Source organism: Pelophylax lessonae (assembly GCF_965119305.1).
Source record: "Pelophylax lessonae genome assembly, chromosome: 1".
In the NCBI taxonomy this organism is placed as follows: Eukaryota; Metazoa; Chordata; class Amphibia; order Anura; family Ranidae; genus Pelophylax; species Pelophylax lessonae.
This window is the reverse complement of record NC_138768.1, coordinates 345,424,637-345,445,006: the sequence shown is the minus strand read 5'-3', so window position 1 is coordinate 345,445,006 and position 20,370 is coordinate 345,424,637. Positions and strand designations below refer to the sequence as shown.

Here is a 20,370-nt window from a genome sequence, read left to right as displayed (position 1 = left end):
AGGGTTGGTCCAGGCAGCAGGAAGAGAGATGTGGTCAGCAACAGCCAAAGGAATCATCCAGGCAGCAGACAGAGACATGGTCAGCACAGCCTAAGGATTGGTCTAGGCAGCAGGCAGGAACATGGTTCATTAACCGACCAGGGTCATTAGAGGCAGCAGACAGAGATGTGGTCATCAAACAGCCCAAGTATTGATCCAGGCAGCAAACAGGAACATGGACCATAAACAGGCCAAGGTCAGTACAGACAGAGATGTGGTCAATAAATAACCAAAGGATTGGTCCTGGCAGCTGTCAGGAACATCGTCCATAAACAGGCCAGGGTTACTGCAGGCAGAGATGTGGTCAGTAAGTTGCAAATAGCCAAAGGCTTGGTCCAGGCAGCAGGCAGAAACATCAGGCTTAGGGCTTTGGACAGGTAAGACCTGAACACAGGGATAGAGGCTTCTTCCCACCCAAAGCTCTTCTAAGCCTCCGAACTCCAGACCCTGATCTGGGAATTACAAAAACCTGAAGAAAACCAAAAAAATATTTTTCTTCACTCAGAAACATTACTCTAGAGCCCCTCACATACATGCATCCCCCATGTTGTCTTGAATCCCACCACTACGGTGCCAGGGCAAAAAGATTAGTCTAGGTGGCAGGATAAAAGCTTGTTTGTGTAACGGGCTAAGGTTAGTTCAGATGGAAGTCAGAAACATGGTTGATGAAAAGGACAGGGTCAGTTCAGGTGGCAGGCAGTGGCATGCTTGATTCACAGGCCAGGGTCAGTTCAGTTCCTCCACCCCAAACTCGCCCATTTATGGCTTCATGGATTTTGCTTTGTGCACTGGTCCAAATCATTTGGTTGAGGAGGGATTATGGTGTGGGGTTGTTTTTCAGGGAAATTTAAAGGCATCAACATACCAAGACATTTTGGATAACTTTATGCTCCAAACTGTGTGGGAACAGTGTGAGGATGGTCCCTTCCTGTTCCAATGTGACTGCACACCAGTGCCCAAAGTAAAGTCCATAAAGACATGAAGGAGCGAGTTTGGAGTGGAGGAACTTGACTGGCCCGCACAGAGTCCTGACCTCAACCCGATAGAACACCTTTGGCATGAATTAGAGCGGAGAATGCAAGCCAGGCCTTCTCATCCACATTAGTGCTTCTGGAGGAATGTGGTGACACACTCCTAAACCTTGGGAACAGCCTTGCCAGAAGAGTTGAAGCTGTTATAGCTGCAAAGGATGGCCCAATATTGAATCAACATTGAACCCTATGGACTAAGACTGGAATACCATTTAAGTTCATGTGCTTGTAAAGGCAATATAGTCTATGTTTCTCAGGAGTACGCATGTAAAGAAAATTTCTGGGAGAAAAATTAAGAAGTGGCCGAATTGTATTAAGTTTGTCATATCCAGGGTGATTTTAAAACACAGTGTTTTGTCGCTAAAACTGAGGATCTTTTCATACCATGACATAACAGATGAATACATGCACATATGAATGGGATCTGTGGACCAGTAAGACCCCTTTCACAGGGGTGGACCGATCAATTGCCCACTATGGAGCGGTAGGTGTGAACGGACATGTGTACGTTTACATCCAATCCGATCCTATCTGCAAAAAAGCAAATGGATAAGGCATCAGTTCCCTATCCGTCTAGCGGATTGGATGGTCATCTGGTGTAAACGGACAGCAGTAGGTTTACATCTGACCGCCCATAGAGGACAAACAGCTGTGTCTGTATCTGCTATGTACAAGCAGAGCGGACACAGACAAACCATCTGCCTGCTCAGCAGGAATCAGTGGACAGATTCCCCAATGAGCTTGTGGGGTCCACATCCTGTGAAAGGGGCCTAAACAATAATTTCCCCTCTTTTTGTGTTTTTTTTTTTTCCCTTTTCTTTGGAAGAGGGGGTTCAGGATTCAATTTAATTTAACAATTCCAGTTTTGGGCAAGCCTGAACTTTTTTATATAAGTTATAGAATATAAAAAAGGGCTTATACACACATGAGCATAATATTATATCCAACACCTTGTCATGTTTCTCACTGCAAAGTCTTACATTTCATCATGTGGCTCTGTGTTCCAGAAAATGCTCAATAGGTGCGCTGAGAACCCCTTTTTGTTACAGAAGTGTGCAAGGCCTAAGGTCTCTGGTTAAACAACTTTAATAAAATAATACACAGGGAACTTTAGCAAAAGTGCAAAGCTGATGCTGAGTGCTTGCATGTTTGTTGGGCTCTGCTATGGCATCTGGAAGCATTGGGTGGAGTTTAGAAAACTGGAAACTAGAGCCTGAGGGTAAACACTATCTCAGAATTGTTTTTACATTTTATTACTCTGAGTTTTTTAGTTTAGTTTAAATGTCGATACCGTGAGTCCAGAAATGGGCAACAAAAATTGTTGAAGGTCTAGGGGATAAAGTACAGTCTGAGAAAACCTTTAATTTAATAAATGGTGTGAGTAAGGTTCAAGGTTAGCAGTATTTTCATTATAAAGCTAAGATCAAGAACATGGGGAATTGACCTTAAACTAGCAGGAGGAAAGGTCAAAACTAACCTTAGAAACTATTATTTTACAGATAGAGTAGTTGATGCTTGGGATAGACTTCCAGAAGAGGTAGTGATTTAGTCAACAGAAAGTGGATGAATGCTTGGACCAAACATTCATCTGTATAAATTGGTAGATTTGATGGACCACTTGGTCTTTTTCTGCCATCGGTCTCCTTTGTTCCAATACTATATATTAGTAAAATAAAAAATATTAAATGTTAAAATGAATTAAAGTTATAGTCTATATATGATAATAGCATGTGAGGTATTTATTTTGCAGGCATGTTAACCTAAATTACAATACATAACTCTTAAAAAATTATAAATTTGATGTATATCCCTGTTAGAAACTAAAAGGTGTATGTTTAAAAAGAAACAAAGAAGGATGTTCTGCTTAACCTCAGTAGAGTATTTCCAATTTCTTCTTTAGAAAAGGGGTGTATAAGAACCATAATTGACCCTGGCTAAATGTGCTTAGATCTCCTTGTCAAACCAGTTGCTGAAAATAAAGATATTAGAGACATCTCTTTTTACAGGGAACCCACCAGACAGTTAAATGAACTCTTTCAGTGCGAGTGTGTGGTAGGTCTTGTAACTGATTGGCACAGATCCCAGAATGCTGATTTAAGACAATTCAAGGATAATTCATGGTTGCCTCAGGCTTACACTAGAATTAAATCTTAGAATATTGTGTTTACTGTAGCATTTTGTACCTTCGGGCAGAGATCCTTGACCAGCTATACTGAAAAGGACAAGACTTTCTTAACATGTTTGCACAAATGCAATTAAAACTTTTTCCTTTTTTGTTTGCCTTTGAGTGGTGAATGCCATCTGTGTTGATTTATTTACAATGCATGTTTTTACAGTAATTTTGTTTTTCTTTTTTCCTTGCGGAGACGAGTGAATAACTTTTCTAAGTTTATAGGATTTGGCTTTTATCCCAATAAATCTGTTTTCATCTTTTCTGTTTGAACAGATGTGTAAACAAAAGCATTGTTGCTTCATGTATGTCTGTTTCTTTGAAATAGAGAGTGAATATGGCAACTTATATAAAAGAATGAAACATTTTGTCATGCCTGGACTGGTAACCTGGTAAAACGAGTGCATATATGCATTTGTAATTAAAGCATGTTTTTTTTTTTTTTATATTTAGGCTGAGACTTGTGGTTTTGGTTTTCGATAGCCAAATACCTACTGTTTAAACATTATGACCTCATTGGCAACTATTTAAGTTGAAAAGCTTAAGTTATGTTTCCACCCAGAAGATTGTCTTTCTTTTGTAAGTGTATCCTTACTAGAATAATGAGGTGAAAGTCATAACAAATACGTTAAAGCCAATGTTAGGGAAAAACATTGGATAATAAAGGTATGAAAATAACTTCAAAGGAATTGGGTATCGCTCCAGTCAGCAGAAATGTATCATTGTAATTGCATAAAAATATGCTCAGATTTAGCAGAGTTGCTTTATAGCCAAAACAAGCAGGCAAAAATAGGTAAAAAACAGCTACTCACCAGACTGAAAGAAATAAGTGGCACAGATGTTGGTGGTACTAGCTTTGAATTACATTCACGTTCTAGATACACACCTCTGTTACCCTTTCTAGATACCACTTTTGTAGAAAAGTCCAGACAGAGGTAAAATGGGGTCCTAGGCAAAGTTGAAGCTTTCTTTCCCCCCATACTCTCCATTGGTATTGGCTACAATTTCAGTTATGATGGGATGCATAAGCCTCATAAAGTGAAAAAAAAAAAAACCTATACCACTCTTGAGTGAGCCAAATCCTTCTCCAGTTGTGTTTCATCTGCTCCCCTTCACAGACTCTGCAGCTCACAGTGGGAGGATTGCAGCAACAGAGACAGTGCTGTCAATTCAGAAATCAATGGGCCCGGCTAATCATTTACCGGCTGCTTATTTAAAGCGGTGTGCCCAGTCTCCCCCTCCAAAAATTAAAAGTCAGCAGCTACACATACTGTAGCTGCTGACATTTAATATTAGGACACTTACCTGTCCTGGAATCCAGCTATGTCAGCACCGCAGCTGAGGTTTCTATCGGCTGTCGGGTGCTGCCCCCGCTATTGCCAGTAAGGGAATCCGGCAGTAAAGCCTTGCATCTTCACGGCCAGGTCCCTACTGTGCATGCGCGAAGCACACTGCTCTCTCTTACTCACCTTGCAGCAGAGGAGGGAGGAGGGGGGGGCTGAACTTCTAACACACCTCGCCACGGCGAGGTCCGATGGAAGTGGGGACAGGGTGCATATCATAAAAAGGTACCTGCCCCCCCCCCCCCGAAAGGTTCCAAATGTGGCACCGGAGGAGGGGAGGAGACAGATGAGCAGAAATTCCACTTTTGGGTGGAACTCCGCTTTAAGTTATAGAGTTGTGAATCAGCAGTGACAGATAGTCCCAACCCTTGCAACTTCTCGTCCCACTGTAGTGCAAGCAGGCAACAGCATACATGAGGATGACAATGCTGTTCTGAATTCAGGAGTAGCACTCCATCACAAGAACCTGCTTGAGGTGAACTGGCAGAAAAAAAACATATATTTGTGGGATCTTGCAGTGGATCCAAAGGAAAACTAAGTGGAGATTGCAATTAAGTACTGAGAAAAGTATTTTTATATTTGACTAATGTTACTCCTGTTGCAACTTTTTATGAGCTACTAAATACCTAAAGGAGTATTGCATATATATTTGATATATGTATTGTTTTACCAAAGGAGTGTAGCTAAGTGTTGTGTCTAAATATGAAAGTAATATTTGTATATAAATATAAATATAATTTATATTTTTAGTATGCTCCAGTTTTTCACTCTCGAAACCTGTGTTCTTAAAGAATGTTCTTCAGTGGAATAAGACTAACTATAATTTCAACAATTCATTTCCTGTTCTTGTCATTAGGCTCAGGGTACCTCATCAGTATCGGCTCATAGGAAAATAAGATACTTGAGTCAAGGTTTAACATACAGTAAAAAGTTTTGTTGCTATTTGAGGAAAAGGTGACATAAAAAAAAAAAAGAAATATAAAATGTTAACATTGATGGATGAGTTTCTTCTGCCATCTTTGTCTGAAAATGTGAAATACAGCGTGGTAATGTAAAAGCCATAGAAAACGTGTGTGTTTTTCCCATCGTAGTTAACTTACTAACAAAGTTTCCCTGTGGCATATACTTAGGTGACACAGATTTTTTGCTTTCAACAAGGAGCAAGCTATATTAAAAGAAATATGAAATATTTTTGAAAAGTTACTTGAAAAATTTACCTGAAAGGCCATGCTAGAGTAAATTTAACAGAAACTGGAGATGAGAAAGACTCGTTCATGCATCAGGTGGGAAGCAATCGTATAATAACCTTTTATTCAGTCTGGATTATTCTTATTGGATGTTTTCTCATTTGTATTCCAAGAAGATATCAAATAGTAATGTAAACTTAATGCATTGATTACAATGCAATGGTAGTGTAGTATACTTATTATGCATATACATAATATAAAATATAATAATAATTATCAGCTCTCTCAAAGTATGTTTTTTGTTAATCCTTAAATTATTAAAACACTTTAAAGTGAATCTAGCAAATAGCAGTTGATGCCCTTTCCACCACTCCTTCCACTGATAAAATAAAATCAGTGGAAACATTTTTCCGAAGAATTCAAAGTGATCTAAAATGACAAATCTAAAATACAAAGTAAAATATGTGTGCATAGATTTTCCTTCGTCCTTGTAAACTCTTTAAGGAGCTTACCTTCCTCCTCACTCACTTTTAATGCACATTGCCCTTTTTGTTATATGCACTTCACTTGAATTATTTGACATGCATTTGACGGACTTCTGAGTTTATTTAGTGTGCATTTACTATGCAATTTAGCATATTATTTTATCATTTGTTATGAGCACTTTTGCACTGCATAATCAGAGTTATGGGATAAATGACAAGTACTCTTTACATCTGGAGGAAAATAGAATTAACTTCCACATACAGAAAAGTTTCTTAACAGTAAAAGCTGTGAAAATATGGACTAGACTTACTGGTAGTCACTAATTAAGACAAACTCAGTGGATGGTTTTAAAAAAGAGCTGGATGTATACTTAAATGCACAAACTATAACTGGATATTCTGATGTGTGGATGTGCGCTAATAAAAAAGGTGACCAAATATATAAACTATATAGTGACACAAAAATTAATCATAGATTGCTGCAAAGCAAAATAAAATTATATGCACATTAATCGTTAGTTGCAGCCCTAATTTGTCTGTCGACTAATCTATCGATTATTTTTATTTTATTTTTTTTGCTTAATTGAGTGTTTTTTTGATTAGCTAATTAACCCTGTAATTAATACAGACCCCTCAGTAAGCCCCCCTCCCAGTACAGACCCCTCAGTAAGTCCCTTCCCAGTACAGACCCCTCAGTAAGCACCCCCTCCCAGTACAGACCCCTCAGTAAGCCCCCCTCCCAGTACAGACCCCTCAGTAAGTCCCTTCCCAGTACAGACCCCTCAGTAAGCCCCCCCTCCCAGTACAGACCCCTCAGTAATCCCCCCCTCCCAGTACAGACCCCTCAGTAAAACCCCCCTTCCAGTACAGACCCCTCAGTAAGCTCCCCTCCCAGTACAGACCCCTCAGTAAGCCCCCCTCCCAGTACAGACCCCTCAGTAAGCCCTTAAATGGAACCTGCTGGCTAACCAAGGCTGTCTGTAATAGAACAAATTACTGGACCTTCCTGACCCAGATTTTTACTGCACAGGGTTGCTGTAGATGAAGTGGAGAGGCACTGTTGAGCACCTCAAATGTCTTCAACACAGGGATGCTGTAGTTGTAGTGAAGATGCACTGTCCAGCCTCTGTAAAATGTCACCTACGCAAGGCTGCTGTAGATGTGACGTGTAAGCAAAGCACTTTTTAAATGTCACCTACACAGGGCTTCTATAATTTTAGTAGAGAGGCACTATCAAGCACAAATGAAGTGCCATCTACACAGAGCTGCAGTACATTAATGGAGCGGCACCATCAAGCACCTAGAAAATGTCACTTCTGCATGACTGCTATAGCTGTAGTAGAGGGGCTTCGCCAAGCATGTGTAAAATGCTACATGACATTGTATGAATATGCTGTTGTATACAGCATGTCTAGTTTGTGGCTGTACCACCATTTGACACACTCAGAAGAAATATAAAAGAATGACAGTTCATACTGAAGACATGTTTAGGTTTTGTGGCAATCTTTCTGCATTTTGTAAAAATATGGCTAAGCTTTAATTATGTCACAAGTTATGACAATGTTTTATTTCAGCAAGTAAAAAAAAAAAAAGGGCATAAGGGCATTTTACTAACTTTTGCACCAGCAGAGCATTGCACCACATCACTACCTCAGTGTGCAGAGCGTCGCTCGCCTCCGGGATGTCATGCCCCTCGCCTACTGGATGTCATGCCGCTCGCCTCCGGGATGTCATGCCGCTCGCCTCCGGGATGTCATGCCGCTCGCCTACTGGATGTCATGCCGCTCACAGCGGCTGGAGCACAGCGGGGGCCGGGGGCGGGGCAGTGCAGCGGCCCCAATCAATGCAGCGGCCGGCCGGCAATGCGGGCAGGGGGCGTGTGACGTCATGCGGTGACGCGTCAATGCCTTTCACGCACGTCGACGAATTTTTGTAGTCGACGTAGTCAACTACGTCGACGAGTCGTGACAGCCCTAATGCACATATGAGAAAATTGATGCAAAGACACCGTATTTTCAATTAAACCAGAATGATAAAAGAAAAAAAGTGCTGAGTGAGGTGAAAAAAGTCCAAAGTGAAAATCCTCTTGGAAAGGCAAATCTTTAGGTAAGTCCATAGGATTTCAGACTGCAATCAGGGTAAAGGTGACTCACCTATTTAACCCCTCGAGTGCTGCATGTAGATCCCGTGTGCACACAATAAGGTGGCTGCTTACCAGATACAGAGTATCAATGGACTCATATAAACATAGCTTCAATAGCAATACTGTGGGATGTTCATCAATACAGCAAATATCGCTCGGAACTAAGGACAAAAACACCACTCCTGCACCATGCCAGGATCCGACAGTAGCTTCCAGCATTACCAGCTACCCATTATAACTGGATATTAACATGTAGAGGTTATAACACCAGAGATATGGTTGCTCCAAGGAATATCTGATTGCCTTTTGGGGGTCAGGAGGGAATTTTTTTCCCCTGCTTTTTTTTTTCCCTGCTGGAGCAAAGCGCACCATTCTTCTTTTTTTTTTTCTTTTGCCTTCCTCTGGATCAACTGTTGGTATAGATTGTGTATATGGAGTTTTTCTATTAATATTTTTTTCTATTAGTTGAGCTAGGTAGACAATGTCATTTGTAAATTCTTTATTGTACTCGGCACCTAATAAACATCAAATGTGTACTGACAAAACATGTACAGAGGTAAGCAAATCTGAACAAACGTACCTGAATACATTAATGCGACAATGGTAGTACAATATCAAAAAGGGAACATACCTAACCAGCCATATATAGCACGTATATATCACTTCAAGCCTCTCGGCTATATTGCTCACCCATCGAGCATGTCATCGACAAATGGTAGCTGTACCTTTTAACAGTTCATCTGAAAATATGAGCATGTTCCAAAGGATCCATGCTTTGCAGTAATTATTATTTGTTTTGGGTTGAAAGTACTAGGTCTTGTTAATTTTCCTACCCTTGAGATCCATAGTGAAATAGGAGGTTTCGGATCCTTCCATCTCAGAGGCATGTATGATTTGTCAACATTAGGTAGGTGAGGTTAGACAGAATTCTTATAAGTTTTGGCTGTGATATTAGAAATGTGGAGATGGAAAAAGGAAGGGTCCTCAGGAAGGGCATAATCAGTAAATGTCTTTCCAGAAGTACGTTATTTTGGACAAAATAGTCCCCTGTACAGTGATCTGTAACTGTAGGAAAGTATTTATGAAGAATGGTTGGCATGCAATACCACCTTGTAAGGATCTTGAGGTTTCTTGAAACCGTTTTCATAAGGATGATTTCAATGCAAAGCAGGTGATGTTCTTGCATTGTTCTACCGTAAAGGATCTATGCAAGCTAGTTTACCATTTCTGGAGATAAGGGGATTTATAATCGGTGAGTGGATAAACTGTGCCTTTTTTCAAAATAACTATGTAACTATGATATGAGAACTAGAGACTTGGATATTTGGAAGCACATAATTTAAATTTTGCCTTAGTTATCAAGGCTACTTTTAATTGATTTTATGAATTGTTTTTTTCCTGATGTGGTTTTAGTTATTTTATATAAACATTTTAAGAAAATTGAACAATTATGCTTAGTGATCATGATAGCCAGTAAGATTAAAGCCTTTAGCAGTTTAGGCAAATTGTTTCCATGAATTACTGCAGCTGTATTTTTTTCCATCAGTGATGTAATTGAGCACATTTTCAATTTCAGAAATGCAAGTTTACCAAAGAAGAATCAATATCACAGAAAAATATGGAAGAAGAAAAGAAAAGCCACAGCACCTTACAGGATCCTGTAGTTCACAATCAAAGTCAAGTAGTGCAAGTTGGCGAAAAAATGTTTCTGGTTGGGGAGACTCCGAGATCAATAATAAAGTAAGTGCAAAGACATATTTGATAGTCATTTCTTTTGCATGTGTGCGCTATTCTTTTTTAAAGACAACAAGGGACAGAATAGGCAGAACCCCAAAAAAGCTATGATTATTGCATGAAAACATATTTATACAGCACAGTTACCTATTTCCTTCAAAGCTGAATGATCATTGGTTAATGTAATGAACCAATTACCATGGCTGGGTAATTCTATATTTATACTTGGAATACTTAACTTAGTGTTAGGTTTTAGGTACTATTCCATCACGATGCAGTGTACACATTTTAAAGCACACCTTTTCATGCGTCATTTTGAATAGGCGGTCAACACACCTCAGTGCACAAAAAAACAAGTCCTGCATGAGACCCATTGGACCTTAGCACTATTCGTTGTACTGTAGTATGTTTTAGCACAGGTATGTTGCATTAACTTGTAGAAATGCTTGTGGTGAAATTGGCAATAAAAGGCAACTCACCGCGCACACGAATATAGTGCATTGTTTTGTGTTAACTGTAATGAGTATATATGCAAGTGTTGTGGTGTAAATGAGGCTTCAGAACCAGAGTAAAGGGTTGAGGATACAGATAAAATTAAGGTATTTGAGGATTAAATTGATTGATTGTAAGGTCTCGTTTTTTTTAAATTAAAATAACAAACATGTTATACTTACCTGCCTTGTGTAATGGTTTTGCACAGGGCAGGCCAGATCATCCTCTTCTCAGGTCTCTAGCTGGAGTTCCTGGCCCCTCCTGCCTGTTGAGTAATCAACTTGCTATGAAGGCACCCATGCCGAGCTGCAGCTCCGTGTATCCATTAAGACACAGGGCTGCCGGTCGACCCCACCCCCTCTCTTTCCTGGTTGGCTAACTGGGTTTGATTGACAGCAGCGGGAGCCAATGGCGCCACTGCTGTGTTTCAGCTAATCAGGACGGCTGAGGCATTCGTGGACATCACTGGATAGAGATGGGGCTCAGGTAAGTATTAGGGGTGCTGGGGAGGCTACTGCACAATTTTTTATCTTATATAGAATGCATTAAGATAAAAAACTTTCTGCCTTTACAACCTCTTAAGTGTATAGTTTAAACAACAAATTTGTTGCATCTGGAAGATATTACTTTGTCTATAAATGAGCTGACCCCCTCCCAAATCATCATCTGCAAGGGCTTCCTCCATCAATTTTTTTCATAGTTTTTCATGAAGGGAAAGCTTTGTACCAAACATCTAGTCAAATTTAAGGAAATTAAGGATGGTTATACATGGTGCGAATTTCTTAATTTGCGTGATTCCCCCATCACAAAGACAGTACTAACATGGGAAGACAGTGACTATCGCTAGCGACTATAGCAGCAGCTTGCAAAATTCAGAAGCAAATCTGCCAGGCTTGTTGTATCCAAGTTGATCGTTCGATCAATCAACTTGGTACATTTAGCCTTCCCATAAATGGTTTGAATCTCGGACGGTTCCTGCTAAACCGGCCGAGATTCAAACCATGTATGGCTGGCCTAACTGACAAGTCTTTTTATGTACCACATTCTTTTTTAATAGAAGTATTTGGAAAAGTCAGTTCCACAAGATGAAATTGTTTTTCTGTGGCAAAGCGTAATCCTAAATTGCTAAAGTGCATAGTGCTGAAGATTCCAAAATCCTGTTGGAATTGTACAAAGGATCTCACATTACCGTTTTTGATATAGTTGATGATTGTAGTTAAAACAGTGGGTAAGCCATTAGCTAAAAATTTTTAGGAGGGCTGTTCATTCTGCATTCCTGTCACCCGTTTTCAACTGACGGTGGGCTAAAGTCACAGAGTCAGTCCAGGCTCTGGATCAATCCTAACTTTACAGCCAGGTTCCACCCAGATGCCTGGACCAGCAGCTGGCTCAGCCTCTCAGTGCACTGCTGGGAGACTGAGCTGACCTCTGCTGCCCCCTCCACAACCAGGCGATCCAGTTGCTGGCTCCTTGCAGAATGAAGATTAAGAACCAAGCAATCAGCGGTCTTTCAGATTCAGTAGGGAAAGGGGCGTGGCGCTGCCAATATGTATATATACCACTCAGTATCTGAAAATGTGAACAATAAAGTGCAATATATGTGAACAATATATAAATAAATAAAGTGCAATGTGTAATAAGTGTCCAATCTGGAAATAGTGTATCCGCACGTGACTAAGGGTATCAAAGTGCCAGTGCCTGGTAAGGTGTGCCTGATGGTGATTAGAAATCAACCAATCAACTTATATATAAAAAAACTATAAAAAGTGATATCAAAAGTTGGTCCAGTATAAAAATTGTGAAAAAATTATTATAGTGTTAATCCAATAGTGCTCCAATAAAAACTTAATAGCATATGTAGAATAAAAAATAAAATATAAAAAAATCAGAGTGGTAAAAAATCTGTATAAAGGTGTGTTAAAAATCCACTAGAGGTGGTCCTAAACCAGGGTATGTTCACAATAAATTACAAACCATCATACTATAAATATAGCGGTAATCCCAGAACCTCACAGCAATAGATAGTCCTTGGCTAATTCAATAATACATATCCATTAATAAAAATGACAAAAATCTTCAAAGGTAAGGTGACTTCAGTGCAGGTGCTCAGCAATTATTGCAGTAAAAGGTGCTAGAACTCAGGTGCTCAATCTGTGCTCCCCGCACCCCTTGGACCGCACTCACCGGATTGAGTCACCCCTACAGGGGTACCAGGCATTCAGTAAATAGTATCCTAGGTCTCCCTCCGGTCGCACCGGGTCCTGTGGGTACGAGTACTATCCACTCACTGCCCGAGTCCACGTCCTCTAGCCTTAGAATGGGATGTGCTCCACGGGTATATGGGGGAAATAAAGGTCTAACATAGGGTAGTACCGTCTGGATAGTTTTATTAAATCAAAACGCTGTCCTACATTCTACTGACCCTGTACACTGTCCTACATTCTACTGACCCCTGTATACTGCCCTACATTCAACTGACCCCTGTATACTGCCCTACATACTACTGACCTATGTACACACCCTACATACTACTGACCCTTCTACACTGCCCTATATCCGACTGACCTCTGTACTAGGGCTGCGGAATATAATCGAAAGATCGATGCATCGCGATTCGACCCTTCGCGATTCTGCATCGATGCGGGTTGCCGGCATAATCTATTAGGAAATGACGTCATCAGCCGCGGCCACGCCCTATCGCGCAAGGGAGAAAAAATCACAAGATCGGCAGCTGATTGGTGGGTTAGTGGCGGGAGGTTAATAAAAAGGCTCCGCCCCTCCCCTTCCGTCTCTTTGACCCGGGCCGAGGCGCAGCAAGACATCCTCCGCGTGTATCGGCGTCCCACCTGCGGCCTTGCAGCCAAGAAGCCAGCCAGCCAGAAGCCAGTCCACACTCCACACACAGGAGCCCCAAGTGCGTCCCCATCACAGCCAGCCAGTGCCGCCAGCCTCACCGTAGCCGACCGTCCCAGGCCCAGCCACCACGCCACTGCCAGTGACGCCAGCCGCCCGCCACAGAGCCCAGAGAGCAGCACAGCACCTGTCCTCCTCTGCAATGCAGTGCACAACAACCCACACAGTCACACAGCAGGTATGTAGTCCGAACAAATAATTGTATAATCATTCATGGGGGTCTCGTCTGTATCTCTGGGGGATGTCTGTGATGGGGGGGGCCTGGTACAGGGGACGGTCGGTCGGGGCCCGGGGGTACTGTTCTGCTGTGGCAGTCTGGCAGCCAGGGGGGCTCTCTCTGAGTGTCAGTGGGGGCCTGGGGGTCTCTGTCAGTGTCAGCTGTGGGGGTCTGGGCAAGGGGGGGGCTCACTCAGTGTTTGTCAGTGCTGTGGGGGATTGGGGAAGGTGTGGGACAGTGGGACATCCAGGTCTCTGTCAGTTCAGTGTGTCAGGCTGTCAGCTCAGCTGAGGGGGGACTCTGTCAGTGTCACTGTCACAGGCAGCTGTGGGGTAAGGGGGAGTCTCAGTGGCTCTGGCTCAGTGCATGCATAAGAGGGAGTCTGACAGACAGACAGACAATCATATTTTATGAAAGATGTTGACTTGTTGCGGCTTAGTTTACAAGTGGTATTTTTTATTTATTTTTTTTAAACACTGACAGAGTTTGGCAACTTACGTCATCCGTCTCCGTCACATACGTGGTAGTATGGTAATGGCAGAAGGAGAAAAAGATAGAGAGATAAAAAATGCACCTAGCGTTTTAAGAGCAAACATCTGGGCACATTTCGGATTTTACGAACACACAGGGAAGCGTGAGTTGGACAAGACACGCCGTATGTAAAGCCTGTCACACAAAAATTAAATACCTAGGGAATACTACGAACTTGAGAAACCATGTTAGCCGTTTTCACTCTGAGTTAGTAACACCTGTCGCCACCAGCAGTGCCACCACTGCCAAGGAAAGACTGCTAGACCCAGATCAGCCAAGAATTGATGCCATACTGTCAACTTATCCGCCCAACTCAGAAAAAGGGAAGAAACTAACCAAAGCCGTGGCAGCTTTCATCGCCAAGGACCTACGGCCTTAGTTGTGGACAACGCCGGGTTTCGCTACCTTGTGAAGACGCTAGAGCCACGTTATAACATCCCATCACGCAGTCACTTTACAGAAAACGTTATACCTGCACTCTACCACGACACCAAAGCTCAGGTACTTGCGTCAATGAACCAAGCCAGTCGAGTCGCAATAACGTGTGATTCATGGACTTCAGTCACAACGGAGTCCTATGTTACAATAACAGCACATTACGTTACTAAGGACTGGCAGGTCTTGTCACATGTGTTGCAAACAAGAGCCATTTTTGAGTCTCACACAGGTGCTCATCTGGCAGAGCTACTGTCTCATGTCGTGGAAGAATGGCAGCTGTCTGATAAATCTGTAGTGCTTGTGACCGACAACGCGGCGAACATGATAGTTGCAGCTCAAGTTGGTAAATTTCCTCATGTTAAATGTTTTGCCCATACACTCAATTTTGCATGTCAGCAGGCACTGAAAGGGGCCACGCTCTCCAGGCTTCTCGCCAGAGTGCGACGAATATCCACATTCTTCCATCACAGCACTAGAGCAACCCACTGTCTAAAAGAGAAACAGAAATGTCTGGGCCTGAAGAATCATAAGCTAATAACTGATGTGCCAACAAGATGGAACAGCGCATATGACATGGTTGAGAGGTTCTTAGAACAACAACCTGCAGTTTGTGCCACCTTGCTGTCTCCAGAAGTCAGAAAAGGAGTCTGATCTCTGCACTCTCAATGAAACAGATGTGTCAAATGCAGAGGACGCTGTGAGTGCATTAAAGCCGATGAAGGATGCAACCTTGCTGATGTCAGAAGAGCGCAACCCAACAGTGTCTCTCATTGCCCCTCTAAATGCACAACTTCTCCAGAGCATGACAGACACCATGGGAGACACAGCCATGACCCATGAGATAAGAATGCCATCAAAACAGATCTCCTGAAGAGGTACAGCAGTGAGGCGGAGAAGAAGATCCTTCATACAGCCTCTGCACTGGATCCTCACTTTAAAGGACTGCCTTTTATTCTCACAGAGGAGGAGAGATCTGAGATATACAGAGGAGTGACTGAGGAGGCTGCATCTTTGGAGGTAATTAGAATTTCATCATGTTTCCTCCCAGACAGCTAGAAGCTCAGCTACATTGTGTTGTGTAATAACATGCCCTGATTCACTGATGCGGTGTGGGAAGTGGAAATGTATGGTATGGATTACCGTGCAGTTTCCCACACCTCATCAATGAATCACACTCTTAGTCAGTTCAGCTCTTCTTATACTATTATCTTTTGTTCAAACGCACAGATTACATCTAATAGAAGGACAAATGTGGATGAAGTGCCTAGGGAAAAAGCAACTGTGGAAGAAGAAACACCCATTGAGGACAGCCATTCTCCTCCCAAAAAAAAGGCCACAACATCGCTGCTCATGACTTTGCTGGGCCAGTCTTTCACTGATGGTGCAATAGAACCTAAGACCCCCTATGCCAAGGCAGAAGACGAATTGGAAAAATATTGTAAAGCCCCACCTCTGCCTCTCACTGAGGACCCTTTGAAATGGTGGCGTGAGCATGAGGTCATATTCCCCCCCCCTTATCTCAGCTGTCAAAGCAATACTTGTGTATCCAAGGTACAAGTGTATCTGCAGAGCGGGTTTTCTCTACTGCAGGAGATGTTATAACAGCAAAAAGAAGCAGTCTGAAACCTGAGCATGTGGATCATCTAGTGTTCTTACAGAAAAACCTACATGTTCCCAAATGCTAAGCACTGAAATAATTACTAATTCATGTTTTTAATGAATTAGTAATTACTAATTCAGTCTGCCGCCAGTCACCAGTCAGTCACACCACCAGTCTTGTTTTATAGCACTGATGGTTTGTTTTTGAAGATTGTCCTGTCCAATGTGTCCATTTCCAATCCATAATCTGTTCCGTTGCTTCACACTAAAAGTGTCTAGGCAAGTAGGCAGGGGTTCATTTAACCCTCAACCAAATAAATAATATTAAAGTGTATTTTCTTCTAGACAACTGACTGACACCAAGCCAGCCACGTTACAGCATTATAGGAAGGAAAATCATTGAGAGAAATAACTTGTACATTTGAAGCTTAACCTCGAGTAAATCTTATCTTATTGGATCACAAATAAATACACCAATTGTGGATTCTTGTGTAATATACTATATTTGTGAGTTTGTGAATGTGACCCCCATAGGATTTCCTCAAGGTTAAGCTTCAGTTTACAATTTATTCTCTCAAGGATTTTCCTTCCTCTAATGGTGGCTTGTTGGCTAGCATGGCTTCAGTTACAGATGTAATCGACATGGTAGAGTGCTGCTCAGTGCAGTGCAGGTAAAGTTTTCTTTCTGTAACGTGACTGGCTGACTGACTGACTGTCGTGACAACTCAAGAGCTTATAACGCAGCTCTAGCATTAACTCAACACACACACACACACAGTGTGTGTGTTGAGTTGATGCTGAGGCTGCGTATAAGCTTTTGAGTTGTCACGAGTCACGACACACACACACTGTGTTTAGTTGACTGGCAATGGCAGGGGCAAACACAATCACAGCGAACCTGGAACATTTTATATTTTTTACAGCTTTTCTGGCACTGGAGAGAAGGAGAATGGCTTGTTTTCAAAATTGGTCCATTCACATAAGTGAATTGATATTTAAGCTTAAGCTTATATTTGTATAACTCCCCTCTAGCAGCCATCAACTCACTTCACTTGAGTTGACTGGCAGTTGGAGGGGGAAACAAACATCACGGTGAACATGGAAGTTATGCAGCAGTGCACTATTGCCAGGTTCACCCTTGATGTTTGCTACTAGTCAGGAAGTGCTCTGTTTTGTAGAGGACAGGTTATGGCACACACCTGGAATTTATTGCAACGCATGTCTGTCTGCTGGTGTCTGTTGTACTCTGTAGCAATAGCAAGTGTAGGGGGTTCCCTCAACCAAACAAATACTAAAGGTAAAAGTGTATCTAGACCACTGAAGGCAAGCCGGCAGCCACGGTACAGGAAAGGACATCCTTGAAAGATTAAATCAATCATACATTGAAGCGTAAAACCTTGATTAAATCTTTACTGGATCACAAATACACACAAACCTGACCTAACCTATATGCCTTGAGTTGTACTAGTGTGCCAATGCCAAACCTTTCTTCAGTTCTCATGATTCTGATGTAGACTGTTTTTTTGAATTGATAAGCTTAAAGCTTATATTTGTAACTCCCCTCTAGCAGCCATCAACTCACTTGAGTTGACTGGCAGTTGCAGAGGGAAACAAACATCACGGTGAACATGGAAGTTATGCAGCAGTGCACTATTGCCAGGTTCACCCTTGATGTTTGCTACTAGTCAGGAAGTGCTCTGTTTTGTAGAGGACAGGTTATGGCACACCTGGAATGTATTGCAATGCAACTTGAGTTGACTGGCAGTTGCAGAGGGAAACAAACATCACGGTGAACATGGAAGTTATGCAGCAGTGCACTATTGCCAGGTTCACCCTTGATGTTTGCTACTAGTCAGGAAGTGCTCTGTTTTTTGTAGAGGACAGGTTATGGCACACCTGGAATTTATTGCAATGCGTATTCACATAAAAGGATTTATATATAATGTTTTGTGGGAATTTATGATGACCATTTTCACAAGAATATTAGCTTGGCTGGCTGGCTTCTTCTATCTTGGCTTGCCTTTAAAGTACAACTATAGGCAAAACTTTATCCAAAATCAAAAAAGTTTTGCCTTTAGTTGTACTTTAAATGGTGGTAGACCTGCTGGCTTATTAATATTTTCTTTTATGAAGCAGTAAACTGCACTACTACAGTTTTTTACTAATTTTACTGTTACTTCTAGTAAAATACTAGTGTTGTTGTCTGTCTCTGCTATGCTGTTTGCATTTTCAGACCTTCCTATATGTTTGCAGTGCAAGTGCACTAAAGTATGCAGGGCTAGCAGGCCATGACAGGGTCCAGGAAAGTGTCCTTTGGAGAAAATGAAAATAAAAAGGATTCTTTTATTTGTGACTGCTTGATTGTTTGTTTGTTTGTTTTTTGATAAAGTTTTGAAAACCATTGGGCAGTGGGCTGGGCATGGGCATTGGGCAGTAATCGTGATGCATCGCGGAATCGAATCGTATCGAATCGCGACCCTAATAATCGTAATCGCATTGAATCGTGAGGTAAGTGAAGATACGCAGCCCTACTCTGTACTCTGCCCTACATCCTACTGACCTCCATACTCTGCCCTACTTCCTACTGATCTCTGTACTCTGCCCTACATCCTGCTGACCTCTGTGCATTGCCCTTCATCCCACTAACTTCTACTCTCTGCCAGACCAACTACTGATCCCTGGACCCTGCCCTACATACTTCTTACATTGGCCATAAATGACAGCCGATAGTGAGGCCTGAAACTAAATGAGCAAATCAGCCTGCAGTACCAGATGTTCTGCTTTCGGGGGGTGGCCAATTACACCCCAGACATGAAAAAAATTGCACCATGTCCTCCTGACCCCCCTCTGCACCATGTCCTCCTGACCCCCTTTCCTCTGCCCTGATAACCCCTGACCTACTCACCCCTGTCCTCTGCCCTACTGATCCCTATATACTGCTCTTCATACTCTGACCTCTGTACACTCCTCTTCATCCAACTGACCTCTGTTCATTGCCCTACATACTACTGACCTCTGTGTAATGCCCTACATCCTACTGATTTCTCTACACTGTAGTATATTCTACTGACCCCTATACACTGCTCTACATCCTACTGACCTCTATACACTTCTCTACATCCTACTGACTTCTTTACACTGCCCTACATTCTACTGCACCCTGTACATTGCCATACATTTTACTGCCCCCTGTACATTGCCCTACATTCTGTTGACCCCTGTACACTGCCCTACATACTACTGAATCCTGTACATGACCCTACATACTACTGACCTTTCTACACTACCCTACATACTACTTTGTAGTCATCTTTTTACACTGCCTTATATCCCACTGACCTCTGTACTCTGCCCTACGTCCTACTGACCTTCATACTCTGCCCTACCTCCTACTGACCTCTGTACTCTGGCCTACATCCTACTGACCTCTGTACATTGCCCCTCATCCCACTGACTTTTGTACTCTGCCTTACCAACTACTGACTCCTGGACCCTGCCCTACATACTACTTACACTGGCCAGAAATAAGAGCAGATAGTCAGGCCTGAAACTAGTTGAGCAAATCAGCCTGAAGTATGCAGGCAGTAAGCCAGGTGTTCTACTTTCAGGGGGTGACCAATTACTCCCCAGACATGGAAAAAAATTGTTAATGAAAGTGAATGCTGAGTTTCTCACTAAAGCTAAATTTTAAGGTTAGCTAATTTTATATTTTTACACTGACATTTGTTAGATTTTTCTAAGTTTTCTTCTAGCTGTTTTTACTTTTTATTGAGGCCTTGCTAGTTATTTTTATAAAAAAAAAATAAATGCATAAATAAGGGTGCCACACCCCAGTGATCTTTGATCTCTTCCATGTTGTCCAGGTAGATTACCATCTCTCAAAGGTTGCCTACCCCTGATCTAAACAAACTTGACATTTTTTAAACTTAGTCTAGGTTCACATCCATGCGGATGTGGTTTTGCGGTGCGTTTTGCGTTTTTGTATTCGGTTTTCATGTGTGTTGCCTTTTTTCTCTCCTTACCAAACTGAATAGCTGGCTGTTAAGGA

The 20,370-nt window shown here is 42.0% G+C and overlaps 1 protein-coding gene across 1 annotated transcript in view; it reads left to right on the top strand.

Moving 5' to 3' along the window:
* Positions 1-20,370, top strand: part of ERCC6L2 (ERCC excision repair 6 like 2) — a gene marked incomplete at its 5' end in the record, with an annotated part of 326,876 nt that overhangs the window by 252,618 nt on the left and 53,888 nt on the right. Inside the window, one exon of the mRNA XM_082244915.1 lies at positions 9,975-10,138. Within this exon, the coding sequence (XP_082101041.1) occupies positions 9,975-10,138 (164 nt within the window). The remainder of the gene's footprint in view (positions 1-9,974; positions 10,139-20,370) is intronic.